At 43.7% G+C, this 27,652-nt stretch overlaps 2 protein-coding genes across 3 annotated transcripts in view; both read right to left on the reverse strand.

The window, feature by feature from the left end:
* Window positions 1-10,173, reverse strand: part of LATS2 (large tumor suppressor kinase 2) — a 49,003-nt gene extending 38,830 nt beyond the window's left edge. For both annotated transcript variants that reach the window (XM_042023929.1, XM_042023928.1), the window contains exons 1-2: window positions 10,033-10,173; window positions 5,334-5,909 (exon numbers count right to left, since the gene is read on the reverse strand). In XM_042023929.1, coding sequence (XP_041879863.1) covers window positions 5,334-5,672 — 339 coding nt within the window. In that variant the 5' untranslated portion in view covers window positions 5,673-5,909; window positions 10,033-10,173. The remainder of the gene's footprint in view (window positions 1-5,333; window positions 5,910-10,032) is intronic.
* Window positions 10,174-17,746: 7,573 nt separating this feature from the next.
* SKA3 (spindle and kinetochore associated complex subunit 3) overlaps window positions 17,747-27,652 on the reverse strand; it is a 39,002-nt gene continuing 29,096 nt past the window's right edge. The window contains exons 9-10 of the mRNA XM_042023936.1: window positions 25,683-25,862; window positions 17,747-17,941 (exon numbers count right to left, since the gene is read on the reverse strand). Of these exons, the coding sequence (XP_041879870.1) occupies window positions 25,817-25,862 (46 nt within the window). The 3' untranslated portion in view covers window positions 17,747-17,941; window positions 25,683-25,816. The remainder of the gene's footprint in view (window positions 17,942-25,682; window positions 25,863-27,652) is intronic.

Here is a 27,652-nt window from a genome sequence, read left to right on the forward strand (position 1 = left end):
TACAAGCAGCACAGCTTGTAATGACTTGAACCACATTAGCTCAGTTGGTCAGAGCATGGTGCTAACAACACCAAGGGCACATGTTATATCCCTATATGGGCTATTCACTTTAAGGGTTGGACTTGATGATCCTTGTGGATTCCTTCCAATTAAAAATATTCTGTGATCCTCACCTTTAACATATGTCCCACAGAATAACCCAGGCAATCCTGTAACAGCTCATTCTTCAGTCATTTTTCATTATCCAAACAATCTGGACTGAAAACATCCAGAAGATGACTAAGATGTTCATCCTGGAGGTTTTGGTAAATGGCTGGGCAGGCAAAACTCCTAACACAGGGAAAGTTTACTCAGGCAAACACAAAATTTTGTTACAGGACAGGCCAATGTTGTGAAATTAATTCTCTTACTTGCTATTACAAAATTTGCTGTCCTTCACCTTGAAGGCAAGCTGTCTTTTTAGACTTGTCCTCTTAACAAATACGTCACAACAGATATTTTACTACAGCAGAGCTTCAGCAAGTCTGTTATCAAAACAAAACTCTACACTGTATCTGCTTCCTGTCATCACTCCAACAATATGGTGGGAAGTCATACTGCTCAGTAACACACTGCTAGATGGCACATGGATCATAGGTGGGCAAGCATGACCTATATACAACAGGAAGAACAGAATACTAGTTCTACACGCAAAGTGCAAAAGAGGACTTTTTGCCCAAGCTGTATTTGGCAGAACAGAATTTCCCTCACTTAAGAAGTGCAAATATTTGTTCAAATTGAGATAAATACTTTATTTCCCATTCTCAAAACCTGCAACCAAACAGCATTCCCAAATCAGGGCAGAATCTTTGCCAAACGGGTTCAATAAAAAGAAGGTAAGCCATGATGTACAGATTGAAAGAATCCTGGAATGCAAGGAGGACTTAAAAAAAAAAAGCAACCAAAAACCCCACCTCTACAAACTGAATCTCATGAATACAGCATATCACTGATGACAAGGCAGTCAACTTGATATTCTTACACACATTACACCATTCCACAGACACCATTCACTTCCTTGAAAGACAATGCAATTAGTATCCAATGGACAGATCATCCCCTTCAAAATATCCTGATACTGGCACAGGGCAGTGGGGCAGACTGGTCCATGCTTTACTATGGACATTTATAAAAGCCTCTGGAGAAAATAAAGCCTAAGAACTTCCCTGCTTCACATATTCATAGCTGTACAGTAGATAGCATGGTACTAGTAGTATGTAGCCTGTAAAAAATCCTAAAACGTGATTTTTTTCTTAAAAATAGCAGCCCAAACAAACCATGTCTAGAAATCTTCACCCGGAAAAGGCACCCTTTGCTCAAAGGAAAATTTGCTTGAGGGAAAGAAAAAAAAAAAACCCACAAAAGTGACAAGTGTGTAACGTTCAACGGTTCATCTAGAACTGCTGCAGCCCACTCTAAATTACAATGTCAGTGGCTGTTTATGCTCCAAGGAAGTACAGTAAGTACAGTACAGCCCATTCAGGTTGTTGGAATGCCACTGATCATATGCTCAATTGCATCTATTCATCAGAAACACTCAATCCACAACAGCAGCTGCATTTACCACCACACCCCAAACGCCACCCAGTTGCCCCAGGTGATTCCAGTGGTTTACCAGCCCACAGGACAGACACACTCTTGTCCCCCTACAGTGACTGCAAGTTACACTTCCAAGCCCAAGGACTTTTATTTACTAAAGAATGGCATATTAGGTGTGCTTTTGGCTTCAAGCTGTTACAACGAAAAAGGTCTGGTCTTTTGCAGTCATGTTCTATGAGTTTCAAAACTGTTTACGCTGCACTAATTATTTTTGATTGAAACTCACTAAATAATTACTGTTGAAAAGATGACTTAAGCAAACAACAGACAAGTTACTCAATTTGTTTCAGAAAAACAATGACTAATTATGTGTGTTATTTGTTTTCTATCTCTTAAAAAAAAACCCCTGGTAATCCTGGCTTCTTTCAGGTCAATAGTGAAGTCCCCATTAAGTTTAAGGGAGCATATTTCACTATAAAATTGTAAACTACACAATGGTGGAAAAAGAAAGCTTTCTGGAAGAAAACATGCCATTTAAAAGAACACTGGCAACTTCCTAACCATTTAAAAAAAGTCTGTTTTCACAAGTAACACCTAGGATAACTGTAACTGAAAGACATGAGAATTTAATACTTACTTCACGAATTACACTGCATTTCATATACTTGTTAAGTTTACCAAGTGGCTTATAACGAAATTCCTGGCTGTGTGGGTCTTTCATAGAGCAAGAGTAAAGTAACAAAATGTTATGTTTCCTTTTTATTCAATAAAACCAATTTCAATTTCGTCTCAAAACTTAAGAGTCACTTAGGCAGAACAGGGAGCATCTCCTGTAGGATGTGAAATGGTTGTTGTTAAAATGTATCCATGCTACAGATAGAATAGATGAGTGGAGCTAGTAAGAGTATTAAATAGAAGTATCCTTTCCCTAGCCTCTAAAATAATTTTCCTTTTCAATTGTCACTGCTTCCCTTCATCCTTCCAAAAACCCTTATTGTGGCCTAATAAACAGACTGAAGAAGAATCTTGATCCTTGCATGGTGTCCACCACAACAGATTACCCACAAGGTTAGCATTACTTTTCAGTGTTCCATCTAGAACACCAAAAAGCATCAGCCCAAATCCAGCTGGAAAATGAATTTCCCATAAGACCAAACTGAGTGTTATAGCCATCTATTCCTTCTTCACAGCTTCCTAGAATGCTCACAATTAGAGCTTCTAATGACAAACTGCCAGATGCTTCAGGACGACTGATTTCTGCACCATGAAGCAGGATCAGGAGGGGTGAGATTTTGTATTCTGCAAGCTTGCTGTAGGGGAAGGCCCAAGTAGAACATTAGCTATTCATGGACTGAAATCCTTAACCTCAAAACGGCTGCTCCTGGCATTTGTAAAGGGACAGTGGGGTTTGGGCTTCAGTGCCCATTTACCAACCTCACACTGGCACTGGGTTCAGAGGTAAATAAAAGCATCCCCAAAGAAACTGAAGCTGCCTTCACTTCTCTGTTAAACAGAGATCTGTTAGCTGCCTACAGGACTACAGAAGGTGTCCATGTGGTAGGCATTTAAAGGCTTTGATTGACAAGCAGGGACACGGTAGCTTGGGATCGCTGACTTACTACACATCATAGTATGAAACAGTTCAGCATCTAATTCAAAACAGCTCAGGCATCAGGGGGAAAGGAAGAACCTAGAGGTAGTAATCAGGTCTGTCACCCTACACCATACCATCCCCAAGGTCAGATACTATTCACACCATCTCAAGAAGCTCCACTCATTCACAATCCTTCGGGACAGCGAATCTTCATATGGTCTGGACTCACACTAGGAAGCTCAGCATTTTTATTTACAGGATTCCACTCCTGAAACCTCTGTTTGGACTCTAGCCAAATGTGATCGTGATAAAGCCTAGACCTGAGTGCCAAACACACCTAAGGGACAGGCCCAATAGTGCCATTGCCAGGCAACAAGTCACAGCTAGGGAGAAACAACAAATGGGAGGATGGAAGGGTCATGGCCAATGAGGAGGGGCAAAAAAAAGCCCTACCAAAAATGTGAGCAAAATTTAAGGATGTAGGCAAAACCTCCACATCAGAGTCAGAACCAGGCTCAATGTTCTAGAAGAAGCAATACCATTGTATGAACATTGAAGTCAAAATAGCTGAATATAAAAAAAAATTTACACACATAGTTCATTACACTGCTTTGCATACCAGGACATTTTAACAGGTGTTCAGGTATTTCTGTTTTATACACTGGCTTAACATTACTGTGCTGTAGTGTGCTCAAAGTACTTTCCAAGATTTCAGTCCAACAAGCTAAGTTCTATGTGCGAATGATTTGTCCATGTAACCTACCAAATGTGCATTTCCAATCCAGAATCCAGCTGTGCTCATTTAACCTTGGCTCATACACACAGGGAGTGTTCCCATCCTAAACAGCTAGGGACATTTAGAGGGTAGAGTTCTAAAAAACACTGTTTTCATGGCGTACTAGAGATCAGAGAAAACTCTTGGTTCCTCCAGTTAAATAATTCAGTACAGCATCTTGGTTCACTGGACTAGGAAGTGTTTAGTTGTACTGCAGCACTTCTTATTAGATATGCAATCTGCTCTAGCTCTGATTATCTTGTACAGCATAAACTCTTTGGCATAGAAACAGCACTAATTAATATTTACATAGCTCCAGGGAAATGCATACTGTTACACTGTTTACAATAATGCTTGATGTTAGTTCTGTTATACAGAATCAGAATATGGTCTAGGAGAGCCAAGAGACTCACATTCTGCCATGAATGAATGAGGCCTAAGTTTTGAAATCAGGGAGATGCCACTGAAAGCACTTTGGTTTTAAATCTCTCCAATTTTTATCAAGGACTATAAATGGAAATGTTTCAGCTTGTCAACAACTGCTATTCAATCACATGGGAAAAAAAGTGCTCCTACAACACTCAGAATCTGAACCCAAACCAGCACTTTTTCTCTAAAAAGCAAAATTTTGAACTACTCCCGGACAGAGGTGAAAGTTAATACTGGAAGCACAAGCAAGATGAATGCAGCTCAACACAAAATGACCATGTTCTGCACCTAGTGAATGGTCTCTGAATTAAGAATACATTCTAGCATTAATGCCAGGATGACAAAAAAAAGCATCTCTACATCAAGTCTCTTATCTGAGCAGTGCTACCACCTCTTAGTAGAAGCAGAGAAACTGAGAAGAAAAGGTGTGGACAGAATCACTGCTGTCAGCTGAACATCCATCCAACCCCTCCTGCTTTCTGGCTAACAGCAAGTGAGCTTCTTCAAATACTTCTTCAAATATTGTGTCTATAATTTCTTACAGTTACTTCTGACAGTGAACTGGGTTTAGATGTGCTAGACAAAATTCTACCCTATTACTCACAGCTAAGGCTTGTTACTAAGCATTGCAGGGAAAATTAAGAAACAAAAAAAAAAAAGAAAAAAAGAAAGGTAAAAAAAAGACAAGCTACCCTGTTCAGTCTCAGATATCAACTGGAGAAATCATAGAAGAATCCTAGAGGTCACCATAACTGTCTTTAACATAAATGAACCCCACAGTAGGCACATCTGCCCTGAGTAAGTCCATCTACTCTGCTGCTCATACAGCAACATGACTGCCAGAATAATCAGTGCATTTCCAAGATTTTGACAGCCACCATCAAAATCCTTTCTTTGGTCCAGATAATAAACTTGCTTTGACAGCAGTGCCAATCCCCCCTCCCACCTCATACGTACCTGATCACAACCTGCATTCACCAGTTCCTGGAGCATCTGCCTGTTGACTTCCACGGCTGCTGTGGTGCTCGACTCATTAGCAAAGGGCAGCAAAGAATATCTGATTTCTCGCAGAGCTTTCTGATATGGTCCAAACTTGGGCGTTTGTCTCATCTGCTGCTGCCTTGCAGCATCCTTCCCTATTAAAATCTTAGGGTCCAGAGAAGTTTCACTGCCTGCTCCAATCGGTAGTCCCTGACCTGAAGATTTGGATGGCTGCTTTAAACCTTCTCGAATCTCTTGTAACCTTTGTCTGCTGTTTCCAGAATATGTCGTAGCAGGAAAAGTCTTTGGCCTCATTGTTAATCCAGTTTTCTCTGAGCATAAATACAGCTTTATTCTTTGTTTCTTTTAAATTATTTTGAAAAAGTGTCACTTGATGGTATCAATTTCCTGTAAACATAATCCTTCAAAGAGAAGAAGAAAAGGCAAAATTCTCAAGAGATTTCTGCCAAAGTTTTACTTCAGCTCACAATCTTCACATTTCCTACAGAAAATGAAAATCTGTGGAATCATCATTTTGCAGACTGACAGTGTCTGAAACGAAAGAAAATAAAAGGTACATTCAATTAAGTTGATATTGTAAATGCCTCTGAAGAGACAGCATGAGAATTAATCAAGTGAAAATGAATCCATTTAACCTCTTAAGCTGTCACAGTCGGATACCTTTTAATGATTTTCACTTTATCTGTTTTCAATAACAGGATTCTAAAAGACTTTCTCAAAATAACCAAGTAATAATTCATTCTTCTTTTAAGTTTAATTTTCAAAATAAAATAAAACCCCTAAGAACTAAGGTTTAAAAAAACTCATTTAAGAATTGTACAGTACCTAACTGTGGCAAGTTTCCTACCCAGTTGCATAACCAAATTCTGGAGAAGCCTATCCTATTTCATAATTAGGGAAGAGTATGCTCATGAAATGTTTTTCCCCCACTTAAGATTTTGTTTATTTTACACTAGCTGAGCACAGTTTCAGAAGTTTATGAAAAAGATTTATAATGGAAATATTGATGACTCTAACCATACCAACTTCTAGCATTTCAATAACAAAGTGAATAACAGAAAGACAAGATATTTTGCCTTTCCATGTGAATAACTTATCAAAGCCTGAAGGTAACAATTCTCACCAGAATTGGAAGGAGAAGGGGGAAAAAGAAGAATAGAGGAAAGGATATATGATACTTCATTAGCTGTGCCTTATAGGGAAGAAAAGGAAAAGAGGTGTAAATGGAGCTATACAGTAAGAGCAGAAGATGAAGAACCAGATCATATAGCATCCCAACACAGAAAAAGAAGACTTTGAGACAGCTTTATGCACCTCTTCTGACAAGCAGCAGAGAACACCAATGCAGCACAGCTGAGCTACCATACAGCTTGTGATCTCCACGCAGCACAAAGTTACAACAAGAATCCTACCTTAACTAAATCTTCGTGCATCACCGTAATACAAACATGAAATAATGGTGCATTTGGAACAGGATTAAAAAGACAGCCTCATCAAAAATGTAACCTAGCTACTGATGCTGCTTATGCAAATTGGCTTCTTCTGCTATCATTTGCACTTGCAAAGTGACTTCTGAACACTGCACCAGCCACCTTGCTGGTAAGGAAAGAATTCCATTCAGTTGTTTCCAAATCGCCAATACAGAGGATGGTAACACACCGTATGTTTCTCTCTGGCACTCAGAAGCCAATTGGATTTTTTTTTTTTTAAGGTGCTTCACTTTTGATCATAGCACCTTTATCACTGAAAAGAGTTTCTCTGGGAAGTATCGCTCTTTATTTTCACATGCTCATATTAAAACCTCTTTTTGTTGTGATAGCTGTAGCATTTCCCAAAAAACCAACCATTTCCATACATTTACCAGCACTTCTCACTGCCAAGCAAACAGACTGCTACTGTGAAGCCCAACAGAATCTGGACACATTCACTTCTGAAGCCCACCACCACTTCCTCATCAGTACAGTCTGCTTCAAGCTTTCCTCTACAACCAAGGTCTGAAATACAACAGTGAAGTCAGACCCCAGACTCCTCTATGATGGTTCACCAGTCTGAAATGCAGGAGCACGGATTAATCACTTGAGATTAACCCATGTCAACCTCTTTTGCTAAGATTTAAATGCTCTGTTAACTAAAAGACACCAATAATGTGTTTGAGGTCTTGAGTTCCTCTACTCAGTGCTCTCCACGAATACCCTGTGACACTAACTCACAGAGGACTGACAGTGACATTTGCCAATTGTTTTAAGGGAAGTGCTAAAGCTGTTCATCCAGATTTTGATGTTTCCACAAATCAGCTATTGGTCAGTAACAGATCAAGCTTTCACTGTCCCAAGAGAAGACAAAAGCAACTGCAGGATCTCAAGAACAGATTTTTTTTTCTACTTGGACAGAATATAGCAAAAGGTAATACACAGACTTGGTAAAAAATAAAACACAGTAGTATTGCAGCCTTCTTTGGATTACATCATAACTAGCTAGAAGATACAGAGCAATTAATTGGTCTATAATTGTCTTTCTTTTCCTGACAGCAGCAGGCACCATATGGCTGGGTTTAGGCATCTGGGTTGTTCTTCCTTTTCAGTCCCTTTGCCAATCCTCAGGCCTGGGACGGGCTGGGAAAGCTGGCAAGCCCCCCACCTTTTTGCAGCAAAAGACTGCTTTCCCACTTACACACATGCTTCACATAAAGAACTTCTGTGACCTTTAGCCTAAGCTCAAGTCTAATAATGCTGGGTCAAGCCAGCTGGCAACTTCATCAGCTTACATTTACAATACTGCTTAAACCAGAAAGAAACGTTGCTCGTTTAGACAGTATGAATGAGAGCAGCAACAACAGCAAGTACTGGAGCTAACTGAAAACCTGTTTCATATTTTGCAGGGCTTTTTTTCTATAATGAAATATGTAAGATAAGCAGAAAAACTGGAACACTAAATATTACAGATAATTTACAAAGAAAGACAAGCTGCTGGCTTTTTAAAATCTTCATAAGATTTGCATTCTTAGCAAAAAAATAAAACGGCTGTATGCTTTAAAAGATATGTAGTGTGTCTCATTCTGTCTAAGCATTTCTAACTGTACATCTAGATTTGGATAACTTCAAATCCTTCTAATCTGCACCCTGCTTACAGCATAAATCTATCAATAGATTTCTTTCTGCCATCAGGAGAAATTAGAGTTCTAAGCCATTCTGACTAAACAGTCCTAAGGTCTTTTCCAAACTATGTTCTGTACTAATTAGAAGCTTGCCCATTATCCTGAAAACATGACATTTCAAGGAAGTTAAAGAATTTTTCAGTAACTGATTGTTTCATTTGATAAATACCAATAGCTGCTCTGTCAGCAACCAACCAACCGACGACACTGAAATCATATACTGGTGTCTGTTGTCCCAGCAGCACTATCTATTCACTCTCCCGTTTCTTCATCCACCAACAGGCTGCATGTGGTAGTGGCTTTGTGGAGCTGGGACACAGGCAAGAAACTAAAGCTCGCCCGAGCTGGTGAGCTGTTTCCCTGTAACTGTGCAGGCACCGGGGTGAGCTGAACTTGCAATCACTGCAGTATAAGAAGGAGTAAAGTTTTAAGAAGCTGCTAGAACTACCTCCCTCTCTCAATTTACAGGTATCGCTTTGGGGGTTTTTTTGGAGACTTTTTTTGGAACACAAATTCAAGGAGGCAGGAACTGTTCACTTTGTATTGGAGGTCTACGATGGGGGGGAAGCGTTTCAGGAATTTCATCATTATACAAACCGTGCTTCTCTTTATAAGTGGGCACATTGTAGAAGTGAAGAAAAGTGGAAAGGGGATTTTCCCTAAGACGATTCCGCCACTCCTTCCCTTCCTTCCTCCTGCTAACAGAACTGTCCAAAAGTGACTCTGTGCCTGTGTCCCACTGTCAGCTACAAGCACTGGCCCAACGCAGAGCTGTGGGAAACATCTCGCTTTCCCCCTCCACAGCAGCCCGGCAGTGACTGACCGCAAAGCCCGGGCACTCCAAACGAGCCCTTTTTGCGTCATTTGCGCGAGTGCCTTTCCCGGGAAAGGGGTATTTCAACACGCACACCGCTCACGAGGTAGCGGAGAGGGTGGCGAACTGCTGGGTTTCGGCAGTGACCTTCAGCTGACTGGGAACAGCGGGCCCCCGCCGCAGCCAGACGGGACCCCGCGGGCTCTGGATGCCCCCGGCCGGCTCCCCGGGGCCCTCGTTCCCTGCGACACCCGCCCTGCAGACTCTGCCCCGGCGGGTCGCCTCCCACCCCCGTGCCGCCGGGAGTCCCTTCTCCCCCCACTCCTTTCGTGGGCAGAAAGCTCCCAAAATAAACTCAGGCCATTTATTAGCAGCTCCGGCCTGCTGGGGCAGAGGCCTCGGACAGGCGGACCCCCATCCCGCTGCGCCGGGGCTGGGCTGCGCTGTCACACGAGTGTCCGGAAAATGTCGGAGGGTGCGGGCAGGGCGCCCAGGCTGCCGCCGGGAGGGGACTCACACACGGGACGCTCACTCCCGCTTCCGAGGACCGACCCACGTCCGCTCACCCGCACCCCCCGCTTCTCCACAGGACTTTCCCTTCCGCGCAAGAGCAGTTCTGGGGGATGGGGAGCGCTCCCACTCGGGGCTGAGGGGGAGCCCGCGCCCCCCGCGCCCGCTCCGCTCACCTCCCCGGGGCGCCTGGCGCCGCCGCTCGCCCTCCGGGGGTCGGCACGGCGCGGCTCAGCGGCGGAGGCGGCCGCGGCGGCGCGGGCCGCTCTCCATCTTCCCCCCTGGCCGTCCCGGGCGCCGAGTGCGGGGCGCAGTCGGGACATTCGCTACATTGTTGGCATTCCATTCGCGCCACGTGACCCCGCGGCGCCCGCGTCATTCCACTCCCTCCCGGCGCATTCCAGCGGGGGGAGGGGCTTCCAGGGCGGGAAGGGCCGGGAAGGGCTGGCGCACCCTCAGAGGACCGAGGTGCCGGGGGCCGCCTGCCCTCCGCCCGCCGGCCCCCTCGGGGCGCCCGCCCGTAGGTTTACAGGCTGTACGAAGTGACACTTTTTTCTCTCCTGCCTCCACTTGCTGAGGCGAAAAGGGCTGGGGTAGAATTATGGCATGGCTTGGGTTGGAAGTGACCTTAAAGATCATCTGGTTCCAACGCCCCGCCCATGAAGGGCACCTTCCACTAAACCAGGTTGCTTAGAGCCCCATCCAACGCTTTGCACACCTCCAGGGATGAGACATCCACAGCTTCTCTGGGCAAGATAGGTGACTTGGAAGTGCTCTTCCTGTCACCCCATGCTCCAAACTTACTTAAATTGAAATGTCTGTGCTGATAACTGTCATTCCTACCACTATCCATTCCATGCTGGACTAACCAGGCACACAAAGTGGCAGCACTATCAATGCCTACTTGGGGTTTCCTTGGGGTTTCCTTTTGGTTTCAGATTTGCTTGGGTTTTTTTGAGGGGGTTACTTGTTTTTCATGTTTCATCATGGTGAGGAGACAAGGGAGCTATGAGGTACTGGAGGAGGGCAGACAGGGAATCCACATCTGGAACAAAAATGCAGAACCAAGCTGCAAAGGCTATTTGGATGCAAAGTTCATGTTTGACCTTTTTGTGGATGGAACTACCTGGAACCAGAACCATCAAATCACTAAGACTGGAAAAGATCTCTGAGATCATTGAATCCAACCATTAGCCCAGCACCAATGTGTTCACCACTAAATCACATCCCCACGTGCCACATCCACATACCTTTTGAATACTTCCAGGAGTAACGACTTCACCACTTCCCTGGACAGCCTGTTCCAATGCCCAACCACCCTTTCAGAGAAGGTATTTTTCCTACTATGCAACCTAAACCTCCCCTGGCACTACTTGAGGTCATTTCCTCTTGTCCTGCTGCTTGTAAGCGGGGAGAAGAGACTGACCCCCACCTCACTAAACCTCCTTTCAGGTAGTTTTAGAGAATGATAAGGTCCCCCTATTAACCCATTTTTCATGCAAGCAGGAATATTATGATTTTAGGTATCTCTCTGGTTTTTAATAAAGACAATTCACAATGAGAAATAATCCCCACACTCCCAAATACAGTAATTTTTGTATCTGGAAGGCTGGCTCTGAGCCCTCAGCATGACAGATATGCATGCTAGTCATAACCATGCATTAATACAGAGGAAAAACCATAAGAGAGCAAACTTCCATACATATAAGCATATATCTTTAGATCATTAACATGGAAGAAGCCTGCAGTCCTGAAATTCTTCAAAATTCTTAAAATCCTGTTGCAGAGCTGAGAGGTGCTCATTGTAGAGTTTCTCTGTTTGGCAGGGAAAATGTCAGTCTTGCAAATTGTTAAGACCCGTTTAATTATGCGACGAGCCCTAGTGTCTTCCACTGGACTGTGAGCACGTATAAAGAGAAGTCTGTGCATAACTGTCTTTCCAGGATGGGAGCTATTTTTACAGCCTTTTCCAAGCCATGGAGACTATTTTTGTAAATAATATACTCATGGGCAGTCCTGTCTCAGGATATTTCTCTGAGCTTGTTTATCATAATTTTTTTTCAATGTCTTTCATGCAAAATTGTCAATAGTGCCTATACATGAATAATGCTTATTAAAAAATAGTGCTTACAAAAATGCTGGTTTGGGAGGAGAATAGAGTGCTACATGGCATGAGAAAAATGCAGCTTGGTGTGCAGAAATTGTTTAGCGTCTCATCTGAGGGCAGTCAGTTACTGTATATAAATTGCTGTCAGAATTTCAATAGTGTCATTGACTGGAATATATTGTACGGCAGGGCGGGGTGAAAGAGGAAGCCTCTCACTCTGGAAAGCTGAAGATGAGGAAATCCACTAGGTTCAGACCAGATTTCAGTGTTGGCAGAATATTGCAGGATAATGTGGCTCATTTTGCAATCTTCAAATACCTGCAAAACTGAAGTAAATTTTAAGTGATATGACAGATGCATCATGGCTTCATTTTCTGAATTACTGCTGTGCTTATCCGATGAAGCATAGCAACATGATTGCCCAAACTAGACATTGCTCAATGGCTTGAGACCTTTTCCCAACAAAGTTCAGACTGGTTTAAAGGAGCAGCATCAAGATAAAAATTGCTTACTCTGTGCTATTATGCTCTTTTGTAAGATTTGCTTGTTAACCACTTCCTTAAATCTAGGTAAAACAGATCTTTTAATTTGTTTTTCTTCTTTGGAATTTTTTGTTCCATTTTGATGCATTCTGATCCATCTGGGAATGAGACTCAGCTGCACTATTTTGCTTCCTGGTTCCAGCCAGCTGCACTTTCTAAATTTCATGCATTTGCACAGAGTTCCTGGGATAGAATTCCCACCAGCAGAGCAGCAAGTACAGGTGAGATGGGTTGCATCCATTCTCCAGAAAGAGCCAGATGTAGAGACTCTGTAGACTATTTCTGCTTTTACCTTTTAGAAATGCAAACTATATGTTCCTCAGAAATACTAGGGAAATTGAAATCAGCTAGGTTGATACAACGACTTGGTTAAAACATGATTTGATCTTTGTAAGTTTTCTGGAGATTACTGTAAAAGTCATCTCTTTGGAAATTACTATCAAGTCTTTCTTCCCAGCTATCTTCTCCCTAGTAAGGTACCTCCAGAAGGAAAGATGCCCCATAAAAAGAACAATGCAATTTGTCTGTGCAGAGCAGCAAATCTGTTCCCAGACGAGACTATGAGATAATAATCGACCATGAGTAAGGGTCATTGTATTTATTCATGGCTCTGCTTCAGTGGGTGATGCTGCTGGATCTGTGGTGATTACAGCACTCACCTCCTGACTTGCCTGAGCAGCTGTCTGCCCCGCTGTGTGGGCAAGTGGGAAGGACCACAGATCCACTATTTCACATTCTTTCTCCTTCCACCCACCTACAACAGCGAGGGAGGTGGGAGCTCTGTGCAGCTCCATCCTGACATCTAAGGCTGTGTGTTGCCTCATCCCCTCCTTGTATTCTTGTTACACTGTTTGCTGGGCCACAGTGTCTCTTTCTAAACTATTGTATTTGGAACCAATTACCAAATCATACTGCTAAAAATACTCCTAGCAACCAAATAATTATGATGTGGGTGGATGAACTTTTTCTCTACACAGTACTAATCGCCAATAAAAGCTTGAACCCGTTCAGAAAACTTGAAAAAGAAAGGTAAAGGAATATCATCAGCAATACCTAGTTCTCTGCTAGTTTTTTTCAAAAAGAGGAACACACACATGAAATAATAGTGAACATGTGAATGTATGTATGTATGAGCATACAGACACAAGGAATTTGCTGACAATGACATTCTCTTTAGAATAACAGTGACATGTTTAGGACAAACCAGTGTGATGTAAAATGAATGATGTACAAGAAAAAAGACTACAACATCACTGAAATGTTCTTGTTTCAATACATCGATTTTCTTTGCAGAGTGATACTGGGGAATCATTCTTCCCAAATCGCCAACGCAAAACCAGTTTGAAACAGCAGTTCTGAGTTCTACAGCACAGTACAGACAATACAACCTATATGTGAATATAATATACATGTTTAACCCTGACACAAAATTGCATTTCTGGTGGTCAAAAGTAGGCTCAGTGCTTCAACAATTGAGTAGGTGAAAAAATAAACTCTAACCAAATTCTAAGTATGGTTTAGATATGCTTTTTTTTTTTTCCCCTAGGAGTATGCCTATGGGATCTATCACAGAACTCTTTTGGGGTGGCAAAGATGCAGCGAACGTGAGACCTGGTATTTCAGAAATTCATTTTATTTTAACACAAAATAGTGAAACAGGATAAATCTGACTGGGAAACTGCCTCAGCTTGCACACAGACTCTGGTTAACTGGGTAAGGCATTCTGGATGCTCAGACTGCCTTTACAGCACTCACAGGTTCAAAAGGTTCAAAACTCTGAATTTCAAAAGGACCCATGCTCCTATGTACTCTGCTCCCAGCCCCAGACTTTGTATCAATCATTGACTGCAGCTGGAGCCCAGCAGAGCCCAAGAGGACTGTAGGAATGTCGGGACTTTGTGTGGAATTTCACCAGTTGTGCTCTCCATTTGGAACTGAATTGCTGAGCCAGTTGCACCCCCCATTTGGAAATGAATTGCTGTAGTGTTCAGGTCCCTGCAATCAGATTGATGGGTCACTTTGTTCAGATGCAATGCAGATGGCTTTTGAGCAACACAGCCACCCAATCCGGAAATTTTAGAAGTTTTTAGGCAGTGCCCTTCTGATCCTGGAGAAAAAGAGAAGGGTAATGCAGGACATGTGGAGCCCTGGTAACAGGTCTGGGCATCCAGCAACCATCAATCTAGCCTGCAATTATCTTTTCATCAAAGGCCTGGCACAGCAGCATCTCCCAGCACAACAATACCCCCACCACAGCTTTGTCCTTCCTGCCACAGATGCTCTGAATGATTCACACTCTGGACAGAAGGAAAAGGTGTGGGAGGAACACATGCGTATTTAAAGCCCTTGGCTTGGTGCAGAAAATGAGGGACTTTGGAAGTGGTGAGGACAAGGGTAATTTCCCAAAATGTCTATGTGGGAGAAAAAATAAAGAAGGAGTTGTGAGGAACCCCTATCCTGAGGGAACAAATGAGTACTCTAGAGTACTCTGGAGAAGAAAATACAAAGGAATTCCCAGAGCAACTGGTATGGAGGTAAGGATTCGGGACTAGGAAACTTGAAAGGAGTGCAGCACGCAAAAGCAGCACCAGAGCACATGGGGAGCAATGAGCCACATGTGTAGCTTATGGAGACTACAAAGTGCCCCATGCTCCATGCACACACACACCCCCCACACACAGTACAAGGGCATTCTGCAACCGTAAGGGACCATCCACGGCTTCAGAATGCTGATACACCACTGAAATGTTTCATGTTGATTTGGGTGAGGGGCTGGTAGCCAGGTCTGTAGAGCCAAAGATAACATAGATCAGCTTTTTTCCACTCTCTGTCCCATTTTGGGACTGACAGCAAACCGTTTCACTTCTCCACCTGAACTTCCCTGCCTGTAAGGAAAGAGGGGTAATTCCCATATTTTGGAATTTCCAGGAAATCTCTTTCTGTGACCTATCATTATGTTAAATTGATGTCTCAAAGCCCAGCATCAGAATTCAGCATTAATGTAAAAGAAAGGTGTTCATTTCTCTGATCATTTACTGTACCTATTTAGAAGGCCTGGTATTAAAGCCCCGTGCAGCTCTATCCATGAGTAACTCATACATAGGGAAAGATCCAAGTCTTGTTTAAAGATCTGATCCCATTAGATAAGACCCTGGAATAAGAGGCAAAAATTACTCATGTGACAAAGACTGCAATTTACTCATATGAAGCCTAAAATAGCAGTGAACAAAACTTTACTGAAACTGGGTATTTTCAGTTAGTTACTTGCTTGCAAATAATGCCTGGTCACTAAAGCTAAATGTCACATTCCCCAAAAGCAGCACTAGGAAGGCACCTACAAGACACCTCAACAGAGAAATCTGATGGATAATCACCAAGAGGGAGACAAAATGTAGTAGTCACAGCAGGGAATGCACACAGCTCACATTCTCAGGGTTAGTTAGGAACCCATGTCCATTTGGTTGCAAACCAGGCTGAGTCACAGGCATTTTACCACAATTACTCCTAACCCTTCCCAGAGCAAAAAACCAAAAGCATTTCAGGAAGCCTTAAGGTGTACAATATTTAGAAACGTATCAAGATCCTTCTTGTCCTAAGGAAGGACAAATAGGTACAGGCTAGAGAGAATAAATATGTTAACAAAGGAGTTCAGCAGTGAGGGCTGGCAGTCCAGTGCCCTTGGAAGGTAACACTAGATAGACTATAATCATCTCAGTTTACAAACATAGAAATGGTCCTCTCCCAGCTAAAGGCTTGAATGGAGTCACAAGTTAGCACATTTAATAGGCTGCCTTATCAAAAGACTTAATAGGAAAAGCAGTACTTCAGAAAAGGACTAGAAAGTGTCAGATTAGATATAATTTGAACACATTTTGGGTTCCCAGCATAATGTGTGGTTTGGACTTCATGTGGGTCCCAGAGGAAACTATTCCTCTTCTGAGATGTTGCTGGATCTGATGGAGTCTGTAAAAGGAGGGAAATATAGCTGGAAGATTATAAAAAAAATAGTGACCATGGTAATGAGCCTTGCATCAGATCTTTGAACAAGACTTGGATCTTTCCCTGTAAGCCTTGTTATTATGACTAAGTCAGCTCTAAAGGAAGAAAAAATAACAGCAATGAATTTCAACTGATTAAATTCTGAGAGAAACTGGACATGGAACAGAGTAAAGGAAGGAATGGAATAGAAAAAGCGGCAGTGGCATATGTTAAGAAGCACTATTAATGTGTATTCAAAGACAATTAAAATAATAGTACAGATGGGTAAGGAAGTACATGGATAAGAAAAAGACACAGTGCAGAAGAAGAGAACTAGACAGATTGCAGACTGACATCAGTAATGCACAAGCAAAAAGGGGTGAGTTGATATAAAACATGGAAGTCGAACTGTAAGAGATTGAACTATGTGCATTTAAATACTCCAGATACACTGAATAGGACTTCAGTGGAAACAGGGAAACAGAGGTAGATGTCGGTTATAGAAGCAGAAAAAACCTATTTCTACCTCTATTTTTAAAAAGTCTGCTTTTGCATCAAAGAGTGACAGAAGTAGGTGACAGAAGTAACCATAAATTAAAAAAGAAACAGAAGTAAAACCGTGCTGATGCAAGGCAATTGCATGTGTGGAATAGCTACTAAACAAGAACATTCCAGGGAGGCATAGGGAAAATATCAGTTAATCTCGCTATGTGATGGTGCACCAGAAGGCTGCAATTGCTACCAAAAAATCCCAAACCCATAATAGGGACCACCTCTTCAGAGCAGAGATTACATCTCTGCAGATAAGATGGACAGAAGAGTTGAAGAGAGAAGCAAGGCTAGGCTGTATGAACATTCACAAGGAACACAGCAATTCAGCGGCAAAGCCAGGACCAGAATCCTCATCTACCAAATAATGATCAACAACTAGATCATACTGTCAGTAAAAAAGAAACAAAATTACAGAAGGATGCAAAACACAAAGAGTCAGAGGGGATGTCCAATTTCTCAGTTCCAGGCTATTGCCCAGATACAAAACTCTAAGGCAAACCTGTAAGACATAGGTCTTGCCCTAGTTAATCTGCAGAAGTTCAGATCCTAGCTGCTTAGCCTCTCTTTGACACACAGTAATTTTCCAGTGGTGCTGTAAGCCTATTGCTCCATCTCATTTTCCTAAGTAAACTGGCTTTTCACAGTGACTGTGCCAACAGAGCTGGCCTTACAGCGGCATACCTGCCACATCTGCATGATGGCGCGGAGCTGCCCAGCGGTGCTGCTGGCTCATGGCATCTCCTGAGCTTGGCACAGCGGGGTTGCAGAACTCTCCTGTTCAAGGTCTGCCCTCAGAAGTGGGCACCACGTTTCTTGTGCTGTAAGAGAGGGCCTGAGAGCTGAGCAGTTGTGTGGTGCAGTAGTGAGGGGCAGGGCTCCAGTGGAAGCCTCCACTGTTTGGATTTCCTGCAGGAAGGAAGTGGGATAACATACAACTTGGCAAGGCATCTCAAAGCAGCATAAGAAGCTCCAGTCAACAAACCTCACATATTTTCTTGGGGGAGAAAAAATGATACTGAGTAGAGGAAAAACTACAGTCACACCTCTATGTACTCTGGGAGTCAAAATCCTGTGTGCTTTGTACTTGTTTACACAGCTTTATCAGCAAAGGATACCAGAAAACCGAGAGAAGTATTTGCTATTGTCTGTGAGGTGAGTGACTTGCACAAATAAAATAACTTGGCCTGACCCATCGGTATAACCACAAGCAGGGTGGAAAGATGGGAATTAAGTATCACATGGCCTTGGCAATAGAAACAAAAAATTGCACATTGGGACTTCTCATCCATACGTGCCATATGTCCATATTAAAGCGAAAGTTTTATTGAAATCGGATTCAGGATTACAGCCCCTAAAAAGTTGTTGGGGAAAGTTCTGAGAGACCGCTGTGTAGGTCTATTGGGTTTGCATGGCAAGGTTTCTGTAGTGGAGGACTACAGGGGTGGCTTCTGTGAGAAGCTTCCAGAAGCTCCCCCCATGTCCAACAGAGCCAATGCCAGCTGGCTCCAAGATGGACCCACCCACTGCTGGCCAAGGCAGAGCCCATCAGTGCTACCGGTAATGCCTCTGGGACAATAGACTTAAGAAGGGGTGGAAAAAAGCTGCACAGCAGCAGCCAGAAAGAGTGAGAAAACATGAGAGCAACAACACTGCAGGGACACAGTTCAGTGAAGGAGGAGCAGGAGGTGCTCCAGTTGCTGGAGCTGAGATTCCTCTGCAGCCCCTGGTGCAGACCATGGTGAGGCAGCTGTGCCCCTGCAACCCCAGGAAGTCCAGGGGGAGGCAGAGATCCACCTGCAGCCATGGAAGAGCCCAGACCAGAACAAGGGGAATGCCTGAAGGAGGCTGTGACCCCACAGGAAGCCCATGATGGAGCAGGCTCCTGGTAGGACTGGTGAATCTCTGGAGAGAGGAGCCCATGCTGGAGTTTGCTGACAGGACTCGTGACACTGTGGGGCACCCATGTTGGAGAAGTTAGGGAAGAACTGCAGCCTGTGGCAAGGACCGACATTGAAGAACTTCATGGAGAACTGTCTCCTGTGGGAGAGATCCCACACTGGAGCAGTGGAGGAATGTGACAAGCCTCCTCCTGAGGAGGAAGAAGCAGCAGAGACACATGATGACCTGACTGCAGCCCCCATTCTCTGTCCCCCTGCACCACTGTGGGGGAGGAGGAAGAGAATTCAGGAGTGAATTCAGGAAGGGAGGGGTAGGAGAAAGGTATTTTAAGAATTAGTTTTTATTTCTTATTATACTACTCCGATTTCATTGATAATAAATTAATTTTCCCCAAGTTGAGTGTTTTGCCCATGACTATAATTGCTGAGTCCTTTGTCCCCCTGTCCTTATCTCAACTCATGAGCTTTTTGTTATATTTTCTTTCCCCTGTCCAGCTGAGAAGGGGTCATAGAGCAGCTTTGGTGGGCACCAGGCATCCAGTCAGGGTCAATCCACCACAGAAGGAGAATGAAAAATCCTCAGCTTTCCATAATGCTTTGCTAGAATATCATCACAGAAAAATACAACATGAAAACAGCATCGAAACTGACAGAGTTTCCCCTCAAAAAATGCTTTACCACCACATGTTCCTGTTTGGTGACTGTCATTATCACCTCGTGTCTCCTAGTCTTCTACACAGTCTTTCAACCCACATCTATTTTGAATTAACTTCCCACACCAGCCACTGCTTTTAGCTCCCTTCAGGAATACACAGTTCCACCTCTAAAACGCATCACAGTGGTCCTACACATGCTTTCAATTTTCTAGCTATTTTCTTTCAGTCTCTGCTCTATGTTACCTTTACATACTCTGCTAGAACTCATAAAACCTGAACTCCAGGATTAAAGAAAAAAGGCTCTGAATGTTAGGGGGTAGCTTTTATTCATCACCAGTTAGTAAACTGTTGGTTGGATAATATGTGATTTGCAAATAATTAAAATACAGAATTTGGTTATAATGAATCTGTAACTTAAATGAGTAAAGTCTTCTTAAAGTCTTGGAATGTGATAAACACAGGAATAGGAATATTGTCGTGCTGTAAATCAAAGGGAATAGAGACACAGAAGTCACAACCAATTGTCTTAAAGCAGCATCTCATGACACCATGCAAAGCAACTCGAGCAGCCCTTGCTTTTCTATCCCCATTATTACAAATCATAGAATGGTTTGGGTTACAAGGGATATTAAAGATCACCTAGTTCCATCCTGCTGCCATTGAGACAGGGACACCTTCCACTAGACCACATTGCTCTGAGCCCCATCCAACCTGGCCTTGAACACTTCCAGGGAAGGAATATCCACAGCTTCTCTGGACAACCTGTGGCAGTGCCTCATCACCCTTACAGGGAAGAATTCCTTCCTAATATCTAATCTAAACTTGCCCTCTGGCAGTTTAAAGGTACTCCCCTTGTCCTGACACTACATGCCTTCATAAAAAGTCTCTCCAGCTCTCATGTGGCCCCCTTCAGGTACTGGAAGCCTGCTCTAAGGTCTCTTCAGAGCTTTCTCTTCTCCAGGCTGAACAATCCCAACTCTTTCAGGCTGTTTTCATAGGAGAGGTGCTCCAACCCTCTGATCATCTTCTTCATGGTCTTCCAATGGACCCACTCCCTTGTTATGTTGGGGACCCCAGAGCTGGATGCAGCACTGCAGGTGGGGTGTCACCAGGGCAGAGCAGAGGGGCAGAATCACCTCCCTCGCCCGGCTGCCCACGCTGCTTTGGATGCAGCCCAGGATGCAGCTGGCTTTCTGGGCTGTGAGAGCACATTGCCAAAACACACTAAACTTGTTGTCAACCATCACCCCCAAGTCCTTCTGCTCAATGCTACTCTCAATCCATCCTCCATCCAGCCTGTATGTATGCTTGGGGTTGCCCTGACCCAGGTGCAGAACCTTTACACTTGGCGTTTTTGAACTTCATGAGGTTCACATGGACCCACCTTTCAAGCCTGTCAAGGTCTCTCTGGATGACATCCCCCCCCTGGGGGGGGCATGTCAATCTCACTACACAGCTTGGTGTCACTGGCAGACTTGCTGAGGGTGCACTCAATGCCACTGTCCACATCACTGACAAAGTTGTTAAACAGCACCAGTCACAATATCAGCCCTTGAGGAATGCCACTTGTCATTTGTCTCCACTTGGACACTAAGCTGTTGACCACAACTCTTTGAATGTGACCATCCAGCCAATTCCCAATCCATTAAGCGGTCCATCCATCAAATCCATGTCTCTCCATTTTAGAAATAAGGATGTCATATGGGACCATGTCAAATGCCTTGCACAAGTTCAGGCAGATGATGTCCGTTGCTCTTCTTTTATCCACTACTGTTGTAACCCTGTTGTAGAAGGCCACCAAATTTGTCAGGCATGATTTTCCCTTACCAAAACCATGTTGGCTGTCATCAATCACCCCTTTTTCCATGTGCCTTAGCATAGTTTGCAGGAGGATCTGCTCTGTGATCTTGCTGGGCATAGAGATGAGACTGACATGCCTGTAGTTCCTTTTTTCCCTTTTTAAAAGTCTTCTCTGTGCTCTGGCCATTTTTTGCTTCAAGTTCTGCAATTAATGCACAGTTTCTCACCATGCTCCTTTGTCCCTTTAGCCTAACAAGAGCAGTCTAATTGCTCTTCTGTCTATTTTCCACTTCTCAAAGATTCACACAAGTCCAGATGCTCAAATGCCATGCCGAGCCCATGGTGTGTATGGAGCAAGAGGGCAGGCTCCAGCTGTGACATGAATTTCAACGCACACCAGGTCTGTTTAGCCATTCTCTGTGTACTCAGCAATATGGGTGTGCAAATTCAGAGATTACTTTTTAAGCCTTGTGAAATGTTGTGAAATGCAAGCAAAGACTGTGTTTGTATGCAACAAGTGTTTTCTTGGCCACTTGGAATTTCAGTTACTGCTGCTTGTCATGACCATTTGAAACATCACACTGAATCCTCATCTTGGCAAATGAGGGGAAGCGTGGGTGACACAAAATGTGTAGTTGGAGATTTTTGTCTGGTGGCCTCTGAAACATGGCACTGCTGATCATTCCATGCTCCTCCCCTGATTGCACCTGATCATTTCTGCCTGCAGCTTTCTAGAGGGTAAATGATCTTCTCTTCTGTCCATGACTATCCAATTGTAGATCCCTGTGGCTTTTAAAATTTCTTCTCCTGAAGCTCTTGCTACTATTACATGTTAATTCTGCCTCAAATAGATTTTGTTTGATATAAAAGTATCAGTTCTCTCAAATCTGATTTCTGTACTTCCTCTATTTTTTTCTGAGTTCAGGGAGGGGTTTTTATCTTCTTTCCTTTTATTTCACATCACTGGTCTCTCATGAAAGGCCTAATCTGAAGCATTTCTTTTCTGTCTCAGTACTTGTTCTTGAAGTGGTCCTTGCTTTTCTATCACCGTGACTACAGTTCTTCTCTATGCTCTGGCCATTACCTGTTTTAGCTACTGTAATTCACGGACAGCTTCTCTTTCAGTTTTTCTGAACTCCCTTTAGCCTAACCAAAAATTTGTTAATCTACCTTCTCCTCCCCTACACTTGAAGGATCCCATCTCATTTCTTACTCTTGCCATTGGCTCCCTGACTCCTCACTTTTTAGAGGTTTTCCTCTTCTTTGCCCCTGTTTCCTCTCTTGCTTCCTGAGTGCCTCCTGATGCTATCCCACCACAGTACCTCTTGTCTCCTCCCAGCCTCTGTTCCATAGCCTGCCTTTATTGTGGAAACTGAGTGAGTTGAAGTAATGCCAGTTTTACAGGGAGGACTCATGGACAGAATCCTTGACTCCTGAAGGTCACCTATGAGGTTCATGGCAGATCAGGAATGAAACTCCAGTGTTTCTGAGTGACATCCAGTTATTCAGCCCAACAGTTCCCTTCTGCAGATCTGTCATTCAGACCTGCTGCCCTGGTGATTCTTCATCTCTGCAGGATCCATTTTTCCCTGGAGACAATTTCGTTGTGCTTTTTCTTGACCACATTTGACTCTGAATTCTTTGGGAACTACTTTAGTGGTTTTGTACTTGCAAAGCACCCAGAGGAAATCAACAGACTCTGCTCACTAATTGAAACATTTCACTGACTTTAGCTTGAGCAATATAAAGCTGCCTTGAACAGCCTAAATGTGCCTCTGTTAAGATTTCAGATAAGATCTCTTGCCAGAACTGTGATGCTGCCGTGGTAACAGTGATGGTCAAGGTAAAGAGTTGGCTCCAAAGCATGGGAACAGAAAGCATGACCCCATAAGTTCCCTCGTCTTCTGGAATTTAAGGCACAAATATTCTCAGAAAACTCTTTGTGTTTTAGAGGATGAAAAATCTTCATTGTTTTTCTGGATTTATTATTGTAACAGGTTCAGAGACCCTTGGTCCTCCTTCCACTAAATTAGCACAGCACTGACTGGAGTAATGGCTGCTGCTGTCCTGAACTTGGAGCGTTCCCATGGGACCACAGTGTGTTAATCCCATGTAGCACCCAGCTAGCTCTTTGACTGTCTTATTCCCAGAATTATGCAGCTGGATTAAGTATGGATCAGCCTTGGTCCCCATAATTTTATACCCAGTCTCACCAGAACCAGTCAATGAGTGAATATCAAGTACATTTATTTAGATTGTACTTTAATAATTTACCATAAAGGTGAAAAGTGTCAAAATTGTCTGTACTGACATCAGGTCTCTGGTCACTGCCTGTCCATTCAGTTGCCCAGAGAGGCTGCGGAGCCTCCATAAGTGGGGATTTGCAAATCTGACTGGAGATGGTCCTGAGAAACCTGCTGTAGTTGACCCTGCTTGAGTAGGGGTTTGCAGTGGATCACATCAAGAGGTCCCTTCCAACCCTGGGTATTCTGTTACTGTGTGAACTCTTCCAGGTTTGTATCACCTACAATCTGTATGTTCCTTCCAGGCAGCAAAGAGAGCTCCTGCACAGCATGCAAAGCCCTTTGTCTGAAATCAGACAAAGGGTGGAGGGAGGAGGACCCCTGTTCACCCTGTAAAGAAAGTTTAGCTGGGGAATTGTTCTTTTCCTAACCTTATTCTCCTTATTCACATTTTTTATGAGTAATACTTGAGAACCCAGAGTACAACAGGCTGAACTTATTCATAGTCTGAGCATTATGAAAGCACCCTCTGAGGCAGTTTCCTCTCATGCTGCCACACCATTGAAGGCAGCCCTGACCTTCGGGGACCACCCTCTTCAGGAATGGAGGGTTATTCAGCCTGCATCCTGTTTGAGAACCACACGCCCCTCCTGAGTACTGGCTCACGGCTGGAGCAAGGGCCTTGCCATCTGTTTCAGTGTTCTCACTGTGGACCAGCACTCCTGAAGGGAGCAGTTGTGAGAGTGTGACCCACTCTTTCTGGTACTGAGTCGGAATGAGCTCCCTCCAGGCATGCACAGCTAAAGCAAGACTGATCCCACAAACTGCAGGCAGAGGTGTCAGCAACTTGGCTGGCATCAGAAGGAAAACACACCCTTGGGATAGCCTTGCATATCATTTAACCTCAGCTGAATTCATGTAGGAAACAGTGATCTGGCTCCCTCAATTCGTTTTCAAGATAAGCCCTTTGAAGTCCATGTATTCTGCAGGCAGGGCCAGCTTGGCATTTTTGCCAAGTCGGTGAAACATTTTAACATCAACTGCTTTCTTTTCCCCAAAACAACAACTGGCTCTTGTTCTGCTTATTTTAATCTTGGAAAAAAACTTCATCCCATTTCCATCTTGTTCTGCATTACTACTACCATTGCCGCCGTTTCACACTGATTCCAGCAAGAGGCTGGAGAAGGAGAGAGCAGGTTGCAGAGCACAGAACAGACTGTGCTCGCCATTCTTTATGCTGCAGAGAGTCAAAATAGTCCTTCCTTATAGGAAACAAGGCTGTGAAGGATCTAGTTTAGGCTGTCCTTCTTCACTATGGCAGATACTTGTCTAATCTTAAAAACTCCAGTGCAAAGATTCCACATATTTGTCCTTGGGAGCTTGGTCCAGTGCTTCATGATGTGTTGGAGGCTCAGACTTGGAGCTACCCTCTGTCCAGATTTGCTAGATATTTTCTTTTTCTGCCCAGAAAATTTGTCTGCACAGATGTTTGAGGATTGTCTGTACTGAAGCTTGGATAGGAAGGCTACACATGTGGAAAACCTGGATATATCCCCAGGACTGACCTATTGTACAATCTGTGTACAGGAAACCAGACCAGGAAGCACTGGTCTTATTCTATGAATGGGTTGTGGTTGCTTGGTGAATACACAGTACATTCCATGTCCCAAAAGTGTGGGATTTAGTACATAAAGACAACATAATTGATTGCAGAATCAGAGAGAAGTACTGGATTCACTGCATGGGCATTGCAGAGCATGGCAGAAGTGAGAAACATACTGAAACTGGGATCCTGAAGACACACAACAGCAATTTTGTGTGATGCTGAGGTTATTACAGACCGACACTTCTGCGGTATGTTGGGTCCTGCTTTGAGTTGCACTTCTCCTTTCGGGCTTGGCCCAGCCTGCCTAGGCCTCTACCTTCTCATTCTTCCCCAATTATTTTTCCCCCCCACATTAGGTTCACTAAGTACCAAATATATTTTGGCAGGACACCCTGAACAGAAGCACAGCAGCCCTATGCTGGCTGCAGGACGTGACACACTCACCTTAATCATCCAGAGGTGCTGCAGCCCCCGTGTGCACTGCAGGTGAGGGCAGAGCACTGGGGTGAAGAGCAGGGGGAAATCAAAAGGTACTGGGGAGTAGTACTTCCCTTCTTGTCTTCCACCACTCCTCACTGTCATGCTTTTATACTGACACAGCTGTTTGCATGACCACAGGATGACCTAGAAAAAGGGAAATTCCACTCAATAATGTTTTGGATTTTGTTTGGGTTGTTTTTATTTCAGCCAACAAGCAATTGTGCTGGTCTCATTGAAGCTGCCACTTGACTGTCTCTGATCAGAAGGGTGCAGCAGGGCGAAACGCCCCTTAGACCAGTGCTGTGTAGAAGATCACAAATGAGGTGGCACAGTAGCAGTGCATGTCCAGCTTCTTCATTCCCCCTCTGCCCTGTCCCCTTACTCTTGCCATCTCCTCCACCGACACTTGGGTATATTGTGCAGTGTCATGGGTGGCTGCTTGGTGAACCAGCCCAGGCAACCAATCCAGCTGAAAAAGAACCCATTAGAATAAAACTAAAAGGGACCATTTTCAGTGCCATCACTTCCTCAGTGAGGTCCACTGCACAGGTGGAGAGGAGCAAGGACGGCATGGATTGGCTCACCCTGTGCTCCTGCCTCAGCCTTTGCTGTGTGAAATGACAGCCTGAACATAGGCACTTTCCTCTCACCTAAACTAACTGTATTCTCATATTTTGTTTCTCAGCACAATCTTCCATTCTGAAGGGAAGGGTGGTAACTTTTCATGAAAATTCACATTGTTTTGTTAGCAAATAAACTCATGTTTGACACAACATCTGCCATGTCTGCCGGATCGGCAGGGGTTTTCTTTCTCTGCTCTGGCTCTTTTCCTCCTTGTTTTATTTTTCCCTCCCAGTACTCTCTTAATTTAGACTGGACTCTCTTGTAACAACAAGTCAGTGACTTGCTTTGGGCAAAACAATTTGTACACTAGATTTATTGTCTTCCTGCTTGGATGTCCATCTTGTAATGTCTTCCACATCCAAGCCCATCCAAGTTTTTTTCTCTCTTTTTTCCTCTGTACTTTGAGCTTAGTGTTTTGAAGGAAATTGATCAAACTGAGCATTCTTGTGAATTTGAGCTTGGTTGCCAAGAATGTAAGTGATTCATACCCCTGTAAGGAAAAGTGCTGGCAATAAAACATTCCCCATTCCCCCTTTTTTACATGCAAAATACTGTTACTGCTCAAAACAAGCAGATCTTTTTACTCAGAACAAAGTGTTACCCTATTAATTGCACAACAACTAGAATTCTTAAAATACCTTTAAGCTCTATTCTTAGAAGGAAATATTACCAGCAGAGGCCTTGAAAGTGATGAGATGTAAATTACAAGCACTAGTACAGCACAATTAAATGGTACCTTGCCTCATATCCTTCACATTGTTATCTTACCCTCAGCAGGACCAAATTCCAGCAGTTTTTCCTTTATGCTTTGTGTCGTGGATATTTTAAGAACCCTTCAGGGAAATACTAAATAGTTTCAGGGGAGAAATGTGTTATTTCCTTGCCTGAGGACAGTGTAGGAGCTGAATCAGCTATTCAGTGAGAGGAGTTTAATGTCCCAGTTTGTTCCCTATGGCGGTGCTGGTGTGGCTGGACAGGTGCACACCTTGGCTCAAACTCCCCAGGGACCTGCCATGGCCACATTCCCTGTGCAAGGACACCCTGCCTGCACCATGCCTGTCTCATTCCTCTTCTGCTACAGTGCTCCAGCTAGTGAAGGTTTTCACACTTCCATCAAACAGCAAGCCTGGTGCTCTGTACACTCCTTCCCCAGAAGTCAGAGGGCTTGTTTATAATTTGGCAGCAAAAAAAAAGGTGGTTTGGGATTAAGGATGCATTGTTACAGTCATGAAAGCAGGATTCATCTTTTCTGGAAGTCTTTTAAAAGCTATGACATTAGCAAAAGACTGCATTGCTGTTTGTCATAGTTT

Source organism: Corvus kubaryi, unplaced genomic scaffold (assembly GCF_017639235.1).
Source record: "Corvus kubaryi isolate FWS band 111438036 unplaced genomic scaffold, C.kubaryi_AGA036_p1.0 37256, whole genome shotgun sequence".
NCBI lineage: Eukaryota > Metazoa > Chordata > Aves > Passeriformes > Corvidae > Corvus > Corvus kubaryi.